Source organism: Helicoverpa armigera, chromosome 17 (assembly GCF_030705265.1).
Source record: "Helicoverpa armigera isolate CAAS_96S chromosome 17, ASM3070526v1, whole genome shotgun sequence".
NCBI lineage: Eukaryota > Metazoa > Arthropoda > Insecta > Lepidoptera > Noctuidae > Helicoverpa > Helicoverpa armigera.
Genome location: NC_087136.1, coordinates 10,280,187 through 10,298,966, shown reverse-complemented (window position 1 = coordinate 10,298,966; position 18,780 = coordinate 10,280,187). Strand labels below are relative to the sequence as shown.

At 36.3% G+C, this 18,780-nt stretch overlaps 1 protein-coding gene across 1 annotated transcript in view; it reads left to right on the top strand.

The window, feature by feature from the left end:
* LOC110379085 (ras-specific guanine nucleotide-releasing factor 1) overlaps positions 1 to 18,780 on the top strand; it is a 36,504-nt gene that overhangs the window by 12,594 nt on the left and 5,130 nt on the right. The window contains exons 3-18 of the mRNA XM_064038978.1: positions 8,312 to 8,459; positions 8,730 to 8,849; positions 9,705 to 9,860; positions 10,211 to 10,382; positions 10,825 to 11,018; positions 11,845 to 11,970; positions 12,395 to 12,497; positions 12,964 to 13,152; positions 13,423 to 13,524; positions 13,683 to 13,934; positions 14,159 to 14,341; positions 14,728 to 14,790; positions 14,876 to 14,958; positions 15,167 to 15,239; positions 16,478 to 16,665; positions 16,990 to 17,060. Coding sequence (XP_063895048.1) covers positions 8,312 to 8,459; positions 8,730 to 8,849; positions 9,705 to 9,860; positions 10,211 to 10,382; positions 10,825 to 11,018; positions 11,845 to 11,970; positions 12,395 to 12,497; positions 12,964 to 13,152; positions 13,423 to 13,524; positions 13,683 to 13,934; positions 14,159 to 14,341; positions 14,728 to 14,790; positions 14,876 to 14,958; positions 15,167 to 15,239; positions 16,478 to 16,665; positions 16,990 to 17,060 — 2,223 coding nt within the window. The remainder of the gene's footprint in view (positions 1 to 8,311; positions 8,460 to 8,729; positions 8,850 to 9,704; positions 9,861 to 10,210; positions 10,383 to 10,824; positions 11,019 to 11,844; positions 11,971 to 12,394; positions 12,498 to 12,963; positions 13,153 to 13,422; positions 13,525 to 13,682; positions 13,935 to 14,158; positions 14,342 to 14,727; positions 14,791 to 14,875; positions 14,959 to 15,166; positions 15,240 to 16,477; positions 16,666 to 16,989; positions 17,061 to 18,780) is intronic.

Below are 18,780 nucleotides of genomic sequence, written 5' to 3'. Positions count from 1 at the left end.
GACGGATTTGAAAAATTATTTCAGTTTTTGATAGCTATTTTATCAAAGATGCCAATAGCTACTTTATATGCCACCATCCAGGTGCGCAAAGACCCCAGGACGCTTATAAAACCGCTAACAAGACCTAGTTAACCTCTAAAACCAAGCCAAAGCTGTCGTCAGCTCGTCGTGCTCACTATTAAGCTAAACCAACACATTACGTGCTGTCACCACCTTGTCGTCGGCACCGCTGTAATATTCAGTGTTCAACCGTTGTCGAGAGTATGCATAGGACGTGGCTAGTTCCAGACGAAGTCAGTCTAGATTAACGTGGCCACATTTGTTAGTTATTATGAGAGACTCAATTACACAATATTAAATATATTGCAGTAAGTAAAATCATTATTTTAGTTAGAGGTTCTGTGGAAAAATATAGTTCTTTATTTACCAATAGTAGAAAACTAAGATAATAAGTTTTAAATAAAGGTTTTTTTTTTAATTTGTTGGGTTTTCTATTTGTATGAGCTATGAAATGAGACAACAGTTCCCGACAATAGTTAGGTAGGTAGGTAGTATCGATTGTATATTTCCTTGAATGATCAAACCACCTGATTTTCAGTAAGTATTCATCACAAAAAATCAGACAAATTAAATGGAAAATTAAATTCGTACAATAAAAATTATAATACAGAGCTTCTAGTAAAACTGTGGTAGTGTGGCAACCCTACTAAGTATACACGACCAATATATTATGTAAAGCGTCGTAACACGTGGAGTTCTACAGCAGTTTCTATTCCTATAGGGAAATGTTTTGTATGTAGTTTTGTATGAATAAATTCTATTCATGCATTACTAACTCATTTTCGTATCGGTATGAATTAATTGGAATAACTGAATTAATGAAAATCAGAATCACTTTTTGAACGTCAAAAAAAAAGATAGCTTTTTTTAACGACGTCAATAAACATCAAATGACCCCTCCCGCTGTGGGTTAGAAGTGGTAGACTCTTACTGACTAAAAACCGTCGTGTTCCGTCGTAGGCCTTTTAGATACCAGGGCCGCGGTAACTCTTTCGAATAATCCCGCAGCCCCAAACAAAAGACAGCTCCCAAATCGCTCACCCTTCACCACTTCCTATTATGATTTGCTGGGAAGAAGTAGCTGTGGTGACTACGAAGACCGTAGCATCACATTTCTGACTGTTACGTTTTAGGTTTGAAAAACCAGATTTATACAAAACAAGCCCAATATGAAATTAGTCGAAAAAATTGTCTAGTAACGTAGGTGCCAATGGACGGAATAGAAAACATGTGTACTGTCTGATATTATAATGGTCAAACGTGTCAAGATTGACACTTTCACCCATCGTTAAATGTATCTGGCAAAAGAAAAATTGATTTAAAAAAATACAATTCTTGCTTTGCTATATAGAACTACGTGTGAGCTAGACAGACAGTGGAAGACGTGTCATTAAAATAATAACAGCGGTTATCGATCAACCGTTTAGTTTAACTTATCGCGACAAATCGATGGTTTGTTGTGACAATGTGGCTTGGCTCCTGAATAAGACTGAAAACTGAAAGGCCCTTAATAAGTATCATAGCAAGAATCAGATTGCTAATATGTAGGTATGTCAAAAAGAATGTACCTATCTGTCTCTTCTTATGGCTCTCGTCAAATACCCGTACCGTTATCGAAACCTACATATTTTATGGCCGTTTTGAAATTATCTCCTAGTGACTGACAGTCAAAATCAACAAAACACTGAATATTGGGTATGTGCCAAACATATATCTGACTTCAGATCGGTAAAATTATTTGAGGAGGGCTGTAATGTTTTGAAAGCACATTTTCACTGTCGTAAAGTGACTCCTGTGTCCAACTTCGTAGCAGCGAGCTATTTATTTGACTAAAACTAAGTATAAAATAAACTGTCTAAAATATAATGTTCATCAATCATCATTGGTTCTAGTCTAGTGCACAAACCAAACCCACAGATTCTGAGAGAGCATATTAATTGAACATAGACCACAATAACCGTTGTTTTAACGCAGAAACACATTCCGTTTCACTCTGTTATCGGACCGCAAAACCTCGAACAATGGATAGGTACCGTGAATCGGAAAGGTCAGTTTTGCACTCACTTATTTTTATTAAACGAACGTAAAACAAATGTGTATTCAAATTCCATAGAGTTATCAAACACGTTCCATGTTGGGCATAGACTAATTTGATTGTGTTGTGAAACTCCCGGCATTTTGAATGTCATTCTCTTTGATTAATACATTGTTCGGTGTTTCGGCGGCCATTTGTAATTTAGAACTACAGCGTGTATGAATTTCCCATTTACAAATGAAGTAAAACACTCAATTGGAATAAATTAAAAATACACGCGTGTTAGGTAAACGTTCCTCTGGGTCTAATTATTGACATAGATATGTTTAGTAATGGTCAAACGCAAATTATGGTTAGGTACGATATTTCTTTGATTCGTTCACAGTTCAATCAAAATGAAATAAATATGCATATTGCAAACTTTCTTCGTAACTAATTCCCTCGCACCCGGATCAAAACTAGCTTATGTCCTGTCTTATGCTCAAGAGTATCTGTGTTACTTATTTACAAAATCGGTTTTATAGTTCCGGCGAGTTACTTTCGCAAGGTAACATTATTATACCCTACAATGTCCATGTAAGTTCTCAAAGGTGCACTATAATCTGAGATGCCTCAAAGTACACGTATGCAGCTAAGTTGATAGAACTTTACACTGTATGCTCGGAGCTAGGTACATAGTTTCTAGAACAAGCTACTGGCTTTGTTAAAATGAATTTCTAACGGACTAATGAGGGGTTGTTGGTAGATTTCTTAAGTTAAGATAAGAAAACAGAGATTTCACCTGCTCCTATCTTGAATCTACTACTTTATAGCTCGAAGACAAGGAGAAACTGCTAAATACTATTAAAAAAGTAAAGCAAAAGAAACAATATAGGTAAGTCTATCGCTCACGGACGTATTTATAGCTTTAACAAGAACCCCTCTCTTGTGGGGTAAAAAACTAGGTAGGAAACAGAACTCAGCCCCAACTGTACCTATGTATCATAGTTAAGTAACAGTATGCATGAACCTTAACTAAGTAAGCAAATCAAAGACTTAGGCATGGACCTACAGTTTGTAGCGTGAGCGAAGCGATAACGCGCATAAGAGAGTACATAAGAGAGTACATAAGAGAGAACATAAGAGAGAACATAAGAGAGTACATAAGAAAGAACATAAGAGAGAACATAAGAGAGAACATAAGAGAGTACATAAGAAAGAACATAAGAAAGAACATAAGAGAGAACATAAGAGAGTACATAAGAAAGAACATAAGAGAGTACATAAGAGAGTACATAAGAGAGTACATAAGAGAGTACATAAGAAAGAACATTAGAGAGTACATTAGAGAGTACATAAGAGAGAACGTATATAAACTACTACGCATTACGTATACTTTTTTCCATATACTTTTACGTATACTTTTTTACAGTTTGTAGCGTGAGCGAAGCGATAACGCGCATAAGAGAGTACATAAGAGAGAACATAAGAGAGAACATAAGAGAGAACATAAGAGAGAACATAAGAGAGAACATAAGAGAGAACATAAGAAAGAACATAAGAGAGAACATAAGAGAGTACATAAGAAAGAACATAAGAGAGTACATAAGAGAGAACATAAGAGAGTACATAAGAGAGTACATTAGAGAGTACATAAGAGAGTACATAAGAAAGAACATAAGAGAGAACATAAGAGAGTACATAAGAGAGAACATAAGAGAGAACATAAGAGAGAACATAAGAGAGTACATAAGAAAGAACATAAGAGAGTACATAAGAAAGAACATAAGAGAGTACATAAGAGGGTACATAAGAGAGTACATTAGAGAGTACATAAGAGAGTACATAAGAAAGAACATAAGAGAGAACATAAGAGAGAACATAAGAGAGTACATAATAGAGAACATAAGAGAGAACATAAGAGAGTACATATATAAACTACTACGCATTACGTATACTTTTTTCCATATACTTTTACGTATACTTTTTTACAGTTTGTAGCGTGAGCGAAGCGATAACGCGCATAAGAGAGTACATAAGAGAGAACATAAGAGAGAACATAAGAGAGAACATAAGAGAGAACATAAGAAAGAACATAAGAGAGTACATAAGAAAGAACATAAGAGAGTACATAAGAGAGTACATAAGAGAATACATAAGAGAGTACATAAGAGAGTACATAAGAGAGTACATAAGAGAGTACATTAGAGAGTACATAAGAGAGTACATAAGAGAGAACGTAAGAGAGTACATTAGAGAGTACATAAGAGAGTACATAAGAAAGAACATAAGAGAGAACATAAGAGAGTACATAAGAAAGAACATAAGAGAGAACATAAGAGAGAACATAAGAGAGAACATAAGAGAGAACATAAGAGAGTACATAAGAGAGTACATAAGAGAGTACATTAGAGAGAACATAAGAGAGTACATAAGAGAGTACATAAGAGAGTACATTAGAGAGAACATAAGAGAGTACATAAGAGAGTACATCAGAGAGAACGTATATAAACTACTACGCATTACGTATACTTTTTTACAGTTTGTAGCGTGAGCGAAGCGATAACGCGCATAAGAGAGTACATAAGAGAGAACATAAGAGAGAACATAAGAGAGAACATAAGAAACAACATAAGAGAGAACATAAGAGAGAACATAAGAGAGTACATAAGAGAGAACATAAGAGAGTACATAAGAGAGTACATAAGAAAGAACATAAGAGAGTACATAAGAGAGTACATAAGAGAGTACATTAGAGAGTACATAAGAGAGAACGTATATAAACTATGTACTACACATTACGTATACTTTTTTCTGTTGGACAAGTAAGATGAATAACCTAGGTAAATACATAAGAAGACAACTCTTCAAGCGGGTTCGGCAAGGAGACGGATACTTACAGTTTCATACATTTTTGAACTGTGTGAAAAGGTGAAATTAGTGGCAATTGAAACCCACTTTATTTCATACCTACAGTAAAAGTTTTTTCTGGTTGCTGATACCAGGGTCAAAGCCTAAAAACCCCCCTTTCCTTTGTGCTAATCCAGTTTAATACCGGTAGCTTCAAACCCTAACAAATCTTTAACAGTGTTGTAGCTGAACTTTATAGCTTGTTTAGCTCAGAAGCTTACCAGCCATTGTACACATACGGCGCTCAATTAGGTGATGTACCTAGTGTGTTGTGTTAACCTACGGCACACGTTGAAATCGCAGCCTCGGTGTAATTATAGGTATGAGGATAGTGGTAAGAAGCAGTTAATATAGTCGAGTTTTCGTGAAAACACTTTTGGAAATGCATTTGAAAAAGTCTAGTATTTTTTGAGAGTTATAAATTGAGGTGGTGTTTTATCAAGTTCAAACATAAAATCCGTGGTGAATTTTATTCTTGCAATGTCATATTTTTTATTTATAATTAATTAATTAAATCATACACTTATACACATTTTATGTCACATATTTTATATACACAACTTAAGTCATGTATCTAAGTAGGTTATTTACTTTTTCTCAAAATTGATTCGTCTATTTATCTCATGTTCACACATTCCTTAAAAAAATAAGGTAAGCGCCTAAGAAGATTTTACTTTACAGGATAAGTTATTAAAAAATTGTAACTCTCTAAAAGACAGTCGAGTGATGTAAAGGGAGAATCTAGAAGAACAGAATATCGAACAAATCTAATTTCAAACCGGGTAAGATCCACAAAAGTATTTAAGCCTACTTGGCCATTACTTAACCCTACAATACATACAGCTTACGTAAAAGGTGCCATAATAAGAGTATAACAAGTAATTTAAAAATAAATTTTAACCCTCCGGGCGCCGCGGTCCCGGGAATGGGTCAGGGTTGCTGTGACCCTAATCCCATGGTTACCATGGTTACCCGGTAATGTTTGAACAACCGTGTTTTGAACTTTCAATTGGATCTCTTATAATGGAAATAAGACATGATTTTTTCATTAGGATCTTTAAGAAATATTTTTATTAGGTTGATGTTTAAATTGAATTTGTGTGGCATCTCTGGCACTTCGGTGAACACGTTAAAGTCTTTGGCAATCATCTTCTATATTTTATGCGGAGCCGTGTGATGTCCCATGAACTCAGTAATGTGGGTAAATGCGCAGTAAATATTTATGTTCATACCTGCTTAGTGGCTTGTGTAACCCTTGTGGCTTGGGGTGCTTCACTCAAAGGGTTAAGCAGAGGTGTACATTTATGTAGGTAACTAACTATTTACTACCGGGACAAACTATATATATTTTCATTTAACTTATAACACTTTTGACTAACCGAACTAGATTTTCTATTACACTAGCTTTCACTATCGGTTTCTCCCGCTTCCTGAGGGTACAAAGTAGTTCCCGGACCGGAATTAAAAGTGGGTACCTATGCCACTCAGTCGGATAGAATATAAAACATAGGAATTAGGTACAAACGTAGTCAGAACGTGGTTCTAGCGCTCTCTCTATCCATAATACAATCACATCGCAGCCGAAACCGCACCAAATTACTAGTTTCACAAAAACCCAGTTCATATTCCAAGCCAATATTATAGCCAGATGGGTAGCAATTTCAGCGAGCCATCCAGACATTGAGAATTGTACCAAGAAATCATGATTTCTCTAAGGAATTTGTAATATAAACTACCGACGACTCTCCTTGCTACGATCATGTGCCCAGAAATTCTTATTGGATGGAATATGAACCGTATTTTGAAGAGTGTAGAGCCTAAAATTGTTGTTCATAGTTCTTTGTGGAGCTTAATTTGGGATTCAAAAGTGGGAATAAAAGTGAATTACTTTAAAATTCTTAAAATATATTAGGTACCGCATTGCATTTTTTTTTTCTATTCCGGTGTTGGCATATATCCGTGACAGTTAGTAGAAGATTGAATTCAAGAAATTCTTAAATTCTTAGCTTTTTCCTAACTATTTTAGTGTCAGCTTCCAGTGTCACTGGATGCAGCTGTGTATTTTACTGACCTTGTAGTTATATCCAGGTATGCTATTTGCATCACAGATAGTAAAAGGTTTTTCGTTCACTTTACCGACTTTTCTCCTTAACAATTGTAAATATCCTACAAAACCAAAAAAATGCGTATTTTAATTATGCTCTTAATTTCAATTTTTTAAAAAGCTTTTCATTTACACAGCTCATTAACATACATAAAGTGAGTGCGAACATACCCCACCGTACATACTTACTCACTACGTAAAAACGTATTCAAGCAAGCGTAGTACGGTAGACCGCACATCAGTGGTAACTGTCATGCACCTTAAGTCAGTAGTAATAAGTACGATTTTCCTATAAAACTGTTACCACTGACCTGAAGTTGACTGTACACACTTTAATTAAAGCATGTAACATTACCTGCGCGCTATCTGTCACACAGATTGTCGCGTTGATTACGTTTATTAATGTTTATTAATTACTGCAACAATGCCGGCTATCCCTGGCTGGGGAGTGTTAATATTTCAACGTGATGGTGCAGTTATTATGATTTTAAAATCCCTTAGGACCACCATCAGGCGAATTATTCTAATTTGGTTCTATGTTAATTATGGTTATTCTAAGTTAATAAATGCTAATCTCAGGAACTACTGGGCCTATTGAAAATAATCTTTGAGTGTCCTGATAGATATTTTATAGAATAAATCCTCGATAAATAGGCTATGTGGCAACAGATCAAGGTGAAGTGTACTTTTATAATTCCTACTGCATTGAAACCGCTGGTGTGACTAGTTTCTAATAAAACATTTTCAAAATTTTCGATGATCAGAAAATGGATATAAAATCGTACCCAATATTCATTTCGCCAGGAACTCGCAAAATTATGTGAATTTCTCATCCAACGTTGCAATGTACCGCATCGTGTAATTTCAAATTTAACGCCAGTTAGTGAATATTTCTGAAATTCTAGTTCCAATATTAGTGCTAGATTTCAATCGATCAGTTAAACTGCGAACTCAGTAATACTCTTTCCCTATAATCCTTAAAAACAGATTTATACCCTAAAAATATAAAGTTGAGGGAAGAGTTTCTTAGTTTATTTATTTGAACTCACTAATCTCAGTAACTTCTTTCAGTGCTAGATGTATCGAAGAAGACTATAGGAAAGACTAGACATAGATAGGACTTCTTATGTTTTCATCCAAGTGCACGGAGTAAGTTCTTACAGGACGCGACAGAAACCAGAGTAATCTTGCTTCTCCTTTAATTTACAATCTTTTGTCCCCAGCTTCAACAAGCTGCTACTGCAGAAGGAAGAGTTGGAGCAGAAGCAGCTGCACCTCTTGCAGGTGGTGGAGAGCGAGAGGACCTCGCGGTGGCAGTACGCGCAGCAGTGTGACGAGCTCTCTAATGAGGTCAAGAAGTTGAGGACTGAGGTCAGTGGCTATTGGGTCTCTAAAGAAGTTGGTTGGTATGTTTTCTTGCTCAGGAACTAGTGGTACAATTATAAAAAATCGTTTTAGTAATCGGAATAAATAGCCCTTTTACTGGGCAAGCTTAAAGACTACTTTATTAGTTCTTGAGTGTGCTATTCAACACTGAAATATTTTCTTATCGGACCGGCTTTCAAACAAACAGAGCTTTTTAATATGTAGGTATGTATTATAGACATATAAGTACTAAAATATGTTTCATGCTGTTGATAGTTGTGCACATACAAGAAGGAGCATGAGCCGACTGCGCGAGCGGAGTCTACCTCCAGCTCATCACCGAGCCACTCGCCAGAGATAGACCCGGCTGAACTCAGGAAGATCAAGAAAGTCCAAGTAAGTTAATCATAATTTATTAAGTTAAACAAAATACATGTATGTATATGTCGGAGACGGTCAATAGTACGGACACTAAACGAGACGCATGCGCGCCATCTGGTGGCGCTTTTAGTGAAACAACATTTTGGCGCGCTTGGCAGAGTCGTGGTGGTCAGCGTGGCGTCGACGGAGCTCAGTCTTCGTTGAGTCGTCGTGTTGCACACATCTCAAAACTGCCCTACGTCACGTCTAGTGTACCTAGTGTTATTGCCTAGTGTTGTAGTACCGTTGTAGATCATTATTGTAAAGTGTATTTTGAAATTAAAGTGTAAAGGTTCTTCTAACCTAACAGACAGACATGTGTTGCTGGGAGTTTGTTGAGCCACTTCTTCTCCCCAGCCAAAACACATAGGAAGTGGCGAAGGGCGGGCGTTTTGGGGGCTGTCTTTTATTCTGACTAATTTGAATAAACGTTTTTGAGTTGTGAGTTCTTTTTGAGTTATCTCTTTGTCTGATTACACTAGCTGATGTCGGACAATAGTGCCATCCTGATGTTTCGCCCCCCTATCCCTCTATCCGACATATATATTGCAAAATATATTATGTGGGAGGCAGAAGAAAGTAAAGTAAAAATATTCGAATGTAATACGATTATGCGTTAAGCTAGTAATATGTAGACAGAACAGACACAAATGGATTTCCTAAAAATATGCACATTCTGGAAATGGAAGTGGTCTGCTATTGCTAACCCTTCAAATCAGTCTATGTATCCTATGAATTCCGTCAGAAGTCATCATCATAAGTAAGGTCTTATCTATACCATGTTCCTTTTATAAGTAAGGTCTTATCTATACCATTATCCTTATACCACAGAGCTTCTTCCGCGGCTGGCTGTGCCGTCGCCGCTGGAAGCAGATCGTGGACGAGTACATCAAGAGTCCGCACGCGGAGAGCATGCGCAAGAGGAACAGCCTCGTCTTCAAGATGGTGGAGGCTGAAGAGGAGTACTTGGAGCAGATGGAGATTATGGTGAGTTAGCTGTTCGTGTGGATATACATACATACATTGTAGAGGATTTCCATTTATAATTTTATACACTTTGTGTGAAAGAACACATTTTATTTATTTATTAAAGGCTTCTGTGTAGAAAAAGCTTAAAATACAGTTATTGTTATGACTATAACAGTTCCTTATGACTATAACTGAATACATAACCATTTTTCCCTTTACTAACCCGGTCATTGGCCATTTTTATCATTGGGTTTCCTCGAATTAATTAGGTACACTTTTCGATGCTTATTAATATTTAGAATCCTTGATAATGCCTTTTTGACAAGCGTTTGCACATAGTAAACTTATTAAAACTTCATCATCATCAGGTAACCTGTTTCCTCCGGCCCTTCAAAATGGCGGCCAGCTCCAAGAAGCCGCCGTGTACCCACGAGGATGTGAACTCCATCTTCCTGAACAGCGAGACGGTGCTGTTCCTCCATCAGATCTTCTTCAAAGGGCTCACCTCGCGCATGGAGTCCTGGCCTACTTTGGTCTTAGGTGAGTTTTATATGAATTTACTTACTGTTCTTACTAATAAATAGAGTAATATGTGTTGTCTACTTGCCACAACAATATTATGGCAATTCTCAGAAATGAGATTTTTAATGCTATATGTTTCTTATTATAATCAAATGATTGTGAAGTTAAATTACATTACCTAACTCTCCTAATCTTTTTACCTGATTCTAACGTGAACTACTAATATTTACGCCGTCAACCATTTACTTCTTAATTATTATTACTTATAATACTCTTCTTAATAATTCATATTAGATTAATAATTATCTTCATTATTCTTACTTTTTTTATCATCAAAACAATTTCAACATTACTTCCTAGTCTAGTTCTAATCTTCAAACTCAAAATCATCCACCATTTAACACACCAAATCACTTGAAAGTAAACAAAGGATTACACTTAGTAGTGCACCTACATACAGGAGACCTATTCGACATGCTTCTGCCGATGCTCACCATCTACCAGGAGTACGTGAGGAACCACCACTACTCGCTGCAAGTCCTCACAGAGTGTAAGCAGAGCCAGCCCTTTGCGCAACTCTTGGCGAGGCTGGAGAGCAAGCCCGCCTGCCAGAGTCGGTCCTTGGAGACGTTCTTGACGTATCCTATGCATCAGGTAAGTATTTTGTTGTTGGAAGTTAAGCGCTAAAGATTACTAGATTACAATATTACTTTAGTCATTTTGTGACAGGTATTTTTTGTTAGTTATTGAGAGCAAATATGTGTTTTTGGGAGTATGTAATTGAGAAATTGTTTGTTTCATAATGTTTAACAAAGAGAGAAGAGTATAATTTTTTTATACTTTCGATTTTTTATTGCGTTTGTAGTCTTTTAAACGTTCTGCAGTGTCGCAATTATGTATTCTAAGTTTTTCCTTGAAGCATGTTTATAGAAAAGGGGGTGAATTAACATTCAGAAGACGTTTTTCTTTTACCAATTTGAAAGTTAATTCATTCTTGTCACAATTAGAGACATTTTGGTCAATTAGCAACACTTATTGCTTTTCCCGTAGAGGATGCCATGGCAGTTCTTAATTGCCATCCCAAGTTTTATGAATTAGGTACCTATTTACTTCTTCAGTGACTACAGACAGAGTTTGCAAGTTTCCCAACTTCATTTTTTTTAACACGCTTATATTAGCTTAACTTGTATCAATGTACGTCAGAAAATTTTAGAATTTAAATGTGACCCACTTAACGGTTTTCAATTAGGATGAAATTTTAGACACGCCCTGAGTGCTGATGATAATATATGACAAAAGGCATTACAAATCCAATTGACCCCAAAAAAATTGTTCGTGTTTTTGAGTTTTTTAAACTACAGGAAGGAGCTGCACCGACAAGAGCTGGGCTCTTAAATTAATGATGATGATCATTTTTTTAATATCAGCTTAGAAGGATTTTGCAACTGAAATTCGTTATTATTCTTATTACAATATCCAGATCCCGCGCTACATAATAACCCTGCACGAGCTGTTAGCACACACGCCGCACGACCACGTGGAGCGGCGCAGTCTGCAACACGCGCGGGCGCAGCTAGAGGAACTGTCGCGGCAGATGCATGACGAGGTAACGTTTATTTAGTACTACTAGCTCATAACAATAGTTACATTATTTGCGCTGTGGTAGCTCAAAGAAGGTTTTGATCAGGAACTTTTACTCACTCGTGATTAATCAGTTTGGCTATGGCCAGCTTTATCTCCCTAGTACCAAGACCTAGACCAAGAGTTAAAAATTCGACTCCGAAGAAAAACAAAAGGTTTTCGGTGTGATAAATTTTGTTGTCGCTGCTGAAGGTTATGTGTGTTAAACGAGAGCAAATTTTTCGTACAAAGTCCTTCGCTTGCATGGAATTTAAAATCTGTACTCGCAGCAAGCAACAACCTTGCTCACTTGTAACACAAATAAATATTTTCGTAGATAAAATGGTAGCGTAATCAGATATTTGTCAGTTTCTGTTAGGTAATATAGATCTTATTTTGTTGTCGTACAGGTCAGTGAAACAGAAAACTTGCGGAAGAACTTAGCGGTGGAGCGCATGATCATTGAAGGATGCGACATACTGCTGGATGTCAACCAAGTCTTCATACGACAAGGTAACCGTAATCTCCATATGATAGTTATGAAGATAATCCCATAGCAAGACAATACTATAGACATTAAATAATATTTGAACCACATGCTTTTATATGTGATTTATTCGCTGATGATTTTAAAATAATAATGTGTTTTTGTCTTAGCCTATGTGAACGTGTTTAATTTGTGTAGTCTAATTTAAATTGTATATTTACCTTTTGTTGTGTTTTTAATATTTTATTCTGTAATATTATTAAGTTTTATTTTTATTATTTTATAACAATATGTTCTTTTGTTTTTCTTCTCGTTTATGTTAATGTAATTGGTGTGCAAACCGTTTTAACATAATAAATAAATAAAATAAAAATACAATTGGGACAGTAACATCGAAAAATCGCACTTTTACAGAAGTCTTGAAATCCTGACGGACAATCATCTACATACATATATTCACAGTTTACTGAGGCCTCATCTATTTTTGTCTAGGAACCCTCTCCCAAGTGGTAGGCAAGGGTCGTCGCGCCACCCTGCAGGCTCGCCAGGCGTTCCTGTTCAGCAACCACCTGCTCCTCACCACCAGGGCTGCAGGTGGCAGGCTACACCTGCCTCCAGCTGGGAGACTGCCACTACATGACGCGCTGCTCATTGAGGATCCGGCTAATCATGATGATGATGGTGAGAAATTCCTCCCGTGTGGGAAATTACCTACTTCGAGTGCCACTATTAAAAGATAAATAGACTATTTAATACTGAAAGATACTTTTTCAAATCAAACCATTTCCTGAGAGCACTATCAACCAAACAAACTGTTCAGCTTTAAAATATAAGTGTGCTTAACTGGTTTTGCCAAATATGAATTTTGTTATTATTTTTTATTTCTGTCATGTCATGTTATGCGCTCTATATATTAATAATACTTGAATGTATGTTTTTTTTTTCTTATAGATACTACGTCGGTTTGTTCATCGCCCGGAGGTGATATCTATCAGGGCAAAGATTTCAAGATTCTCGTCGAAGTCAAGGGGGAGCAGATCTGTGCTCATTTAGGTGAGATCTCATACTACAGCCATGGCCAGTGTTATAACGTTTGGCATCAAAGAATTTTCAGCTTTTGTATGACAACTGCATATCTGACCTGCTCAACCTAGTCATTTATTATGAATAAAATATGACGCCAATAAAAATACAACTGTTTTCTTCGGCAGTCGCCGGCAGCCTGGAAGAGAAAGCCGGCTGGACCAGCGAGCTTGCCCAATGTATGGAAAGTGCCGCCCTCACAGAGTTACTCAGAGCCTGTGGTGCTTGTGGAGCAGCATCAGCTAGTCTGCCAGCTTGTCGGTCTGACAGGGCACTGTTCACTGATGATGTTGATATACGCTTCAGTAGGACGCTGAACTCCTGTAAGGTGCCACAGATCAGGTCTGCTACACCACAACGGTTATTGCAGAGGTTGACAGGTAACTTGGTGTTTTTTACTCTAGACTAACTACACGATATTTGCGTTAAACCTTTATCAAGCATCACTCACACAGATATTTTTAGAGATGTCTAAATCTATGGCATATTATTGTACCAAAACATTCTTCAGCTTCGATGGACATATGATTCCAATAATTTTCCATTCAATACCCAACAGTCTTCAACCAACAATCCGAAATAAAAAAACAATATTTGGTTCCAGATCTCCGCTTCTTATCAGTGGACTTCCTAAACACATTCCTGCTAACCTACCGGGTCTTCACCGACGGTGTGACCGTCCTGGAAGCTCTGAAGCAAGTGTTCTACGAGCAGTCCCAGCAGGAGATGGAGTTGGCTCCACCACCAGACTCCACGAGGAAAACTAGCGCCGCTAGCTCTGTTTCTGGTTAGTTTGGGGTTTTTTAAGGGTTGTAAATGAAGGGTACTTGTGGTCAGTCTATTCAAAAGTCAAACTCTAGTTTTCTTTATTAAAAGACTAGCAGTTTTCCACGGTTTTGCTTTCCTTAACCGATTTAAGTATTTCTAGATTAAGTATTTTAGATGTATAATTTAACTTCATCTTTGGGAATCGATCAAAAATAGATAACTTAAAAAAGCTTTACAGCAAAGTAAATTTTAATTAGTACTGTAACTATTATTGATGGTATATAAAATCCTAAAAATACTAAAAACATTATAAAGCTATTCGAACTATCTAATGTAACATTACAATTTATATAATATGGCAGGCTGTTACTTAAACTGACAGAAAAAAAGCACAAACAATTTCAGGTTACGGATCAGAATACAGCGACCGGGACTGGCAGTCGAGATTCTGGCGAGCTTCACGAAAAAGTAAGTTCTCAACACAAATCATTTCTACTATAGAACATATTGTCTTTTAACTTATGTGAAATCAACGTGATTCTATGTAATAAAGTCTGTCGGATTTTAGGCGAAGATGAAGACAAACTGTCTCCTTACTTGGCAGCACCCTCAAGAAGGACTTCCACAGCCAGTAAGGTAGTAAGTAGTTTTTAATCTATTTTTATAAATCATAGAGTCATCAACATATAAAATTAAATATATTGAAGTACCAATATACCATCCGTATTACGCATTTACACAAAGTTTTCACTCTTAAGAATCGAGCCTAGATTCTAAATGTCTAAAGATAGTGGGATAAACGATGTTTTAACAATCTTATTTCTACTAACATGCTTCCGAAAAGGCTGAGGAGGATAACAGTCATTTGACTATACCTAAAATAATGGCCACGTCATCTAGTAATGAGACTCTAAAAGGTAACGTGTTCTATTCTCTGTAATCACCCCAAGTATATTATTAAACGACTTCACATAAAGTAGGAGTTTCTCAAGCCTATATATCTATACACATATTTTTAATTCTATAACTGCCTCTGAACCACTTATTTTCATACTGTAATAACCTAACGGGATTTGCTAAAAAGCCTTCCCAAGACCATCAAAATAACAAATGATTATCTCTAGGTACATCGCCGTCATCTCCTGGAGCAATCAGTTCAGTAACACTGGTTGGAAGTCCAAAGAAGGTCAGTCCAGTTCATGAAACGAACTCCAAGAAGAAACAGTCACCAAAGGACAACGATGCAGCCGCAGCCCTGATGAAGGATGAAAGTATAGAAATGGTGGACCAGAGCGATGAGGACATAAAGTATAAGGAAGAAGAACAAGAGAAGAATAAGAAGAAGCCTGATGATAAGTTTAAAATATCACAACGGTTTTCAGAGGTAAGCTTACTTTATCATTTTAACGTTGTAGATGTAGATACATCAGTCAATTTATTATCAAATAAACGAGTAGTACTTCTTTCTTTGAGCCATAAAATACGTGTTAAGATCACTAACTGAATAACTATGCGTTTGAACAAAACAATTCTGTGACGTTTTCCAGCATTTCTTCATTGCTACATCAGAACCTTTCTTACTCTATGCTATGAACCGTTAGAAAATAACAAAGTCTTCAACGTTCATCGTCTTCGATCAAAAGCTATCCTAGCTCATCGTGCTATTGCCTTCACTAAAGAGGTGTATGACAGAAGCACGACGAGTTAAACAGTTTATCCAACAGCGTGTGCGCACTATGTCGGAGTCCCCGCGTCGCCTGCAGCCCTCTGCTGCTGCAGCTGACGCCAGGAGACGATCTGACAGCGCCAGGGAGACTGCCGAGACAGCCGCCGCCGACGAACCTAGGAGAGCTTCCGATTCTGGTACCAGATATGCTGCACGAAGATCTGTTAGGTAAGTTTTGAAATGACTGAACAACTAACGAAATACTTTCTTAATGAAAACTTTTGATAAAGCTATTGTGAAGTTTTCAACGGTTGAGGAATACCACCTCATAATCAGGTAAAATACTTTCAATCTTTTTGCCAACGTCATCAATTATCAATTTCATATAAAATCAGTTTGCCCCGCGTGATGTCAACTAAGAATCCTAAGATGTTGTATTTGTTACCACTTGCTTGTCATCGATTTCTTTATCTTGTGCGTGTGTGTCAGCACAACATCCATCCATATTCGCACTTGAAATATTCCCTATAATATTCCTACCACATACAATACTACATGTAAGACGTTTGTTTAGCGAGCGCCGCTACACCAACTCCTCAATCAACAGCGAGCGTCGTCGCTACTGGGGCGGCTCGGAACCACGGTCTTCTGTCACCTCGCAGGTGTCACATGCACAGGTCACTTTAACTTGTATTTTAATATTAGATGTTAATAAAATGCCCATGTGTATAGATTCTCATTCAAAGAATATATTGAAAGGAGAGGTATCACTTTGAACAAAACAATAAGTAACTAACAGCAAAAAAAAGACGTTAAAGACTCTAAAGCACATTGCCTACTAACTTCATAGGCCATTGCCTACTTGTTGAAAGTCCAAAGTTTATGATCGAAAAACAAGACTCAACCTTCGATGGGACTTCATAATAACGATAGAAAAAAAGACTTATTGAAAATCTAGAACGGATTATTATAATAAGTAAATTCTAATCTTCAAAATCCAGAATTATCGGCGAGAAACCAGTCAACCAAAGGCGGGTGTCGTGATCACATCTTTCAGACAGTCTCATAGAAGGTATAGTGAATTCAATCCTGATATACATACATGTTATCATTTTTATCCATAACATACTTATCCTTGTAATTTGAACGATTGCGAATTAACTTGATTACTTATAATCATTTAGCACACATGGGAGTTCACAATTCTCAGTGTTGTGGCATGCTATTCACCTTTTTCTTAACAATCTAAAATTCTTTGAAAATTTTACTAAATTTTATGACGCTTTTGCACGAAATTCTATCGAGAGAGAGTCCTTCTAGCCTCGACATAGTTCCTTCATACTTGATGACTGTAAAAATGATAATGAAACTATTACTATTGATTTAACAGCTTTGGAAAAGACCTGTTATGGTGAGTGATTGGTAAAGGTAACTGATGTAGAGAACGAACCTAGTAGACCAGACGTAGAAGAGTATTTTTAATAATTCCGCTTGACCTAGCATTCTGACGTTTCCTCACTCCTTTTTTATAAATTTTGTAATCCCTATTGTAAATCATAGACATGACACTACAGAAAACACTACAAAAAGACGAAAACTCTACAAGGAACAAGAAATACGAAATCTTGTGTTGACGGCAACAGGATACCAGGACAAACTAATTACGATTATGTTACTTGGGACCATAAGATTGCAGTTGATTCGCTTGCTCATTGCACTTCTCTCAGTGCATAAAATTTACTTCTACAGGAATTGCCTTGCGCCTATGTATATCATACTATTTTCAGGTATACTGCTTGTTATGATTATGGCAATGCATACATTAAACAGTCTTTCCAAAAGCAGGATTATTTTCAGATTAAACTGATGTGGATAAACTAACATTCCAGATCTTGCCTATTTACCATCTTTATCTACGTTCTCTTCACTTTCACTTACCATATCAACATTGGATACTCTCATTTCTTCTCTAAAAGAAATTCACACACAAAACTACAATATTTGTAATTTTAAATCTTTTGCTTATGAAATATTAGAATTAGAATTTATTTATTCAAAATTAGCCCTAAAATTAATCACATCGATTTTTTTATCAATTAGGAAAATAATTGCACTTTCGTTATTTTTGTGTTAATTAATTACTTTTATTTTAATAGCGATTGAATTGGGAATTGGCGTTTTAATTAGAATTTTAATTATTTATTAACGTTTTTAATAGATTATCAAAATTTGCATGTTTATGGGTATAACATTTTTAATTGGCTAATAAGAAAAGATAACATTTGACAAATTCACCAGAGGAATAATAATTCTGATTCATAACTTCTATTTCTGCACTATCACTATGCTTGTCTTCCTCACTTCCTAACACCTACCTATATGCATGTGTATACTATTCTGTGTTCATTTCAAATTCTACCGTTTTCTTCAACTTCAAAAATCTTTCTTCACAATTCCATTTCACTTAAGTCTACTAGTGTCACTACAAAATCATCATTACCAAAATATCACGGGAAAATAAACTCAAGTACAACTCGTACATTATATCTGTGGTGTTAAGGCAAAAGGGGATGAGTCAAAAAACACAACTTTTCACCAGGGGCTAATCAAAAAAACGCGTGTTTGTTTTGTAATAAAAATGCAGTTTAGTCAAAAGTGTATAGAAATAATTAACACAACTCTGTTTTAATTTTCATTTATTAATTTAGTCGTCTTTTATATGTACCCGAAAAATATTTTTATTTCTTAATTATTAAAATAATTGACATATCTCCTTTTTCCGTAACACGGTA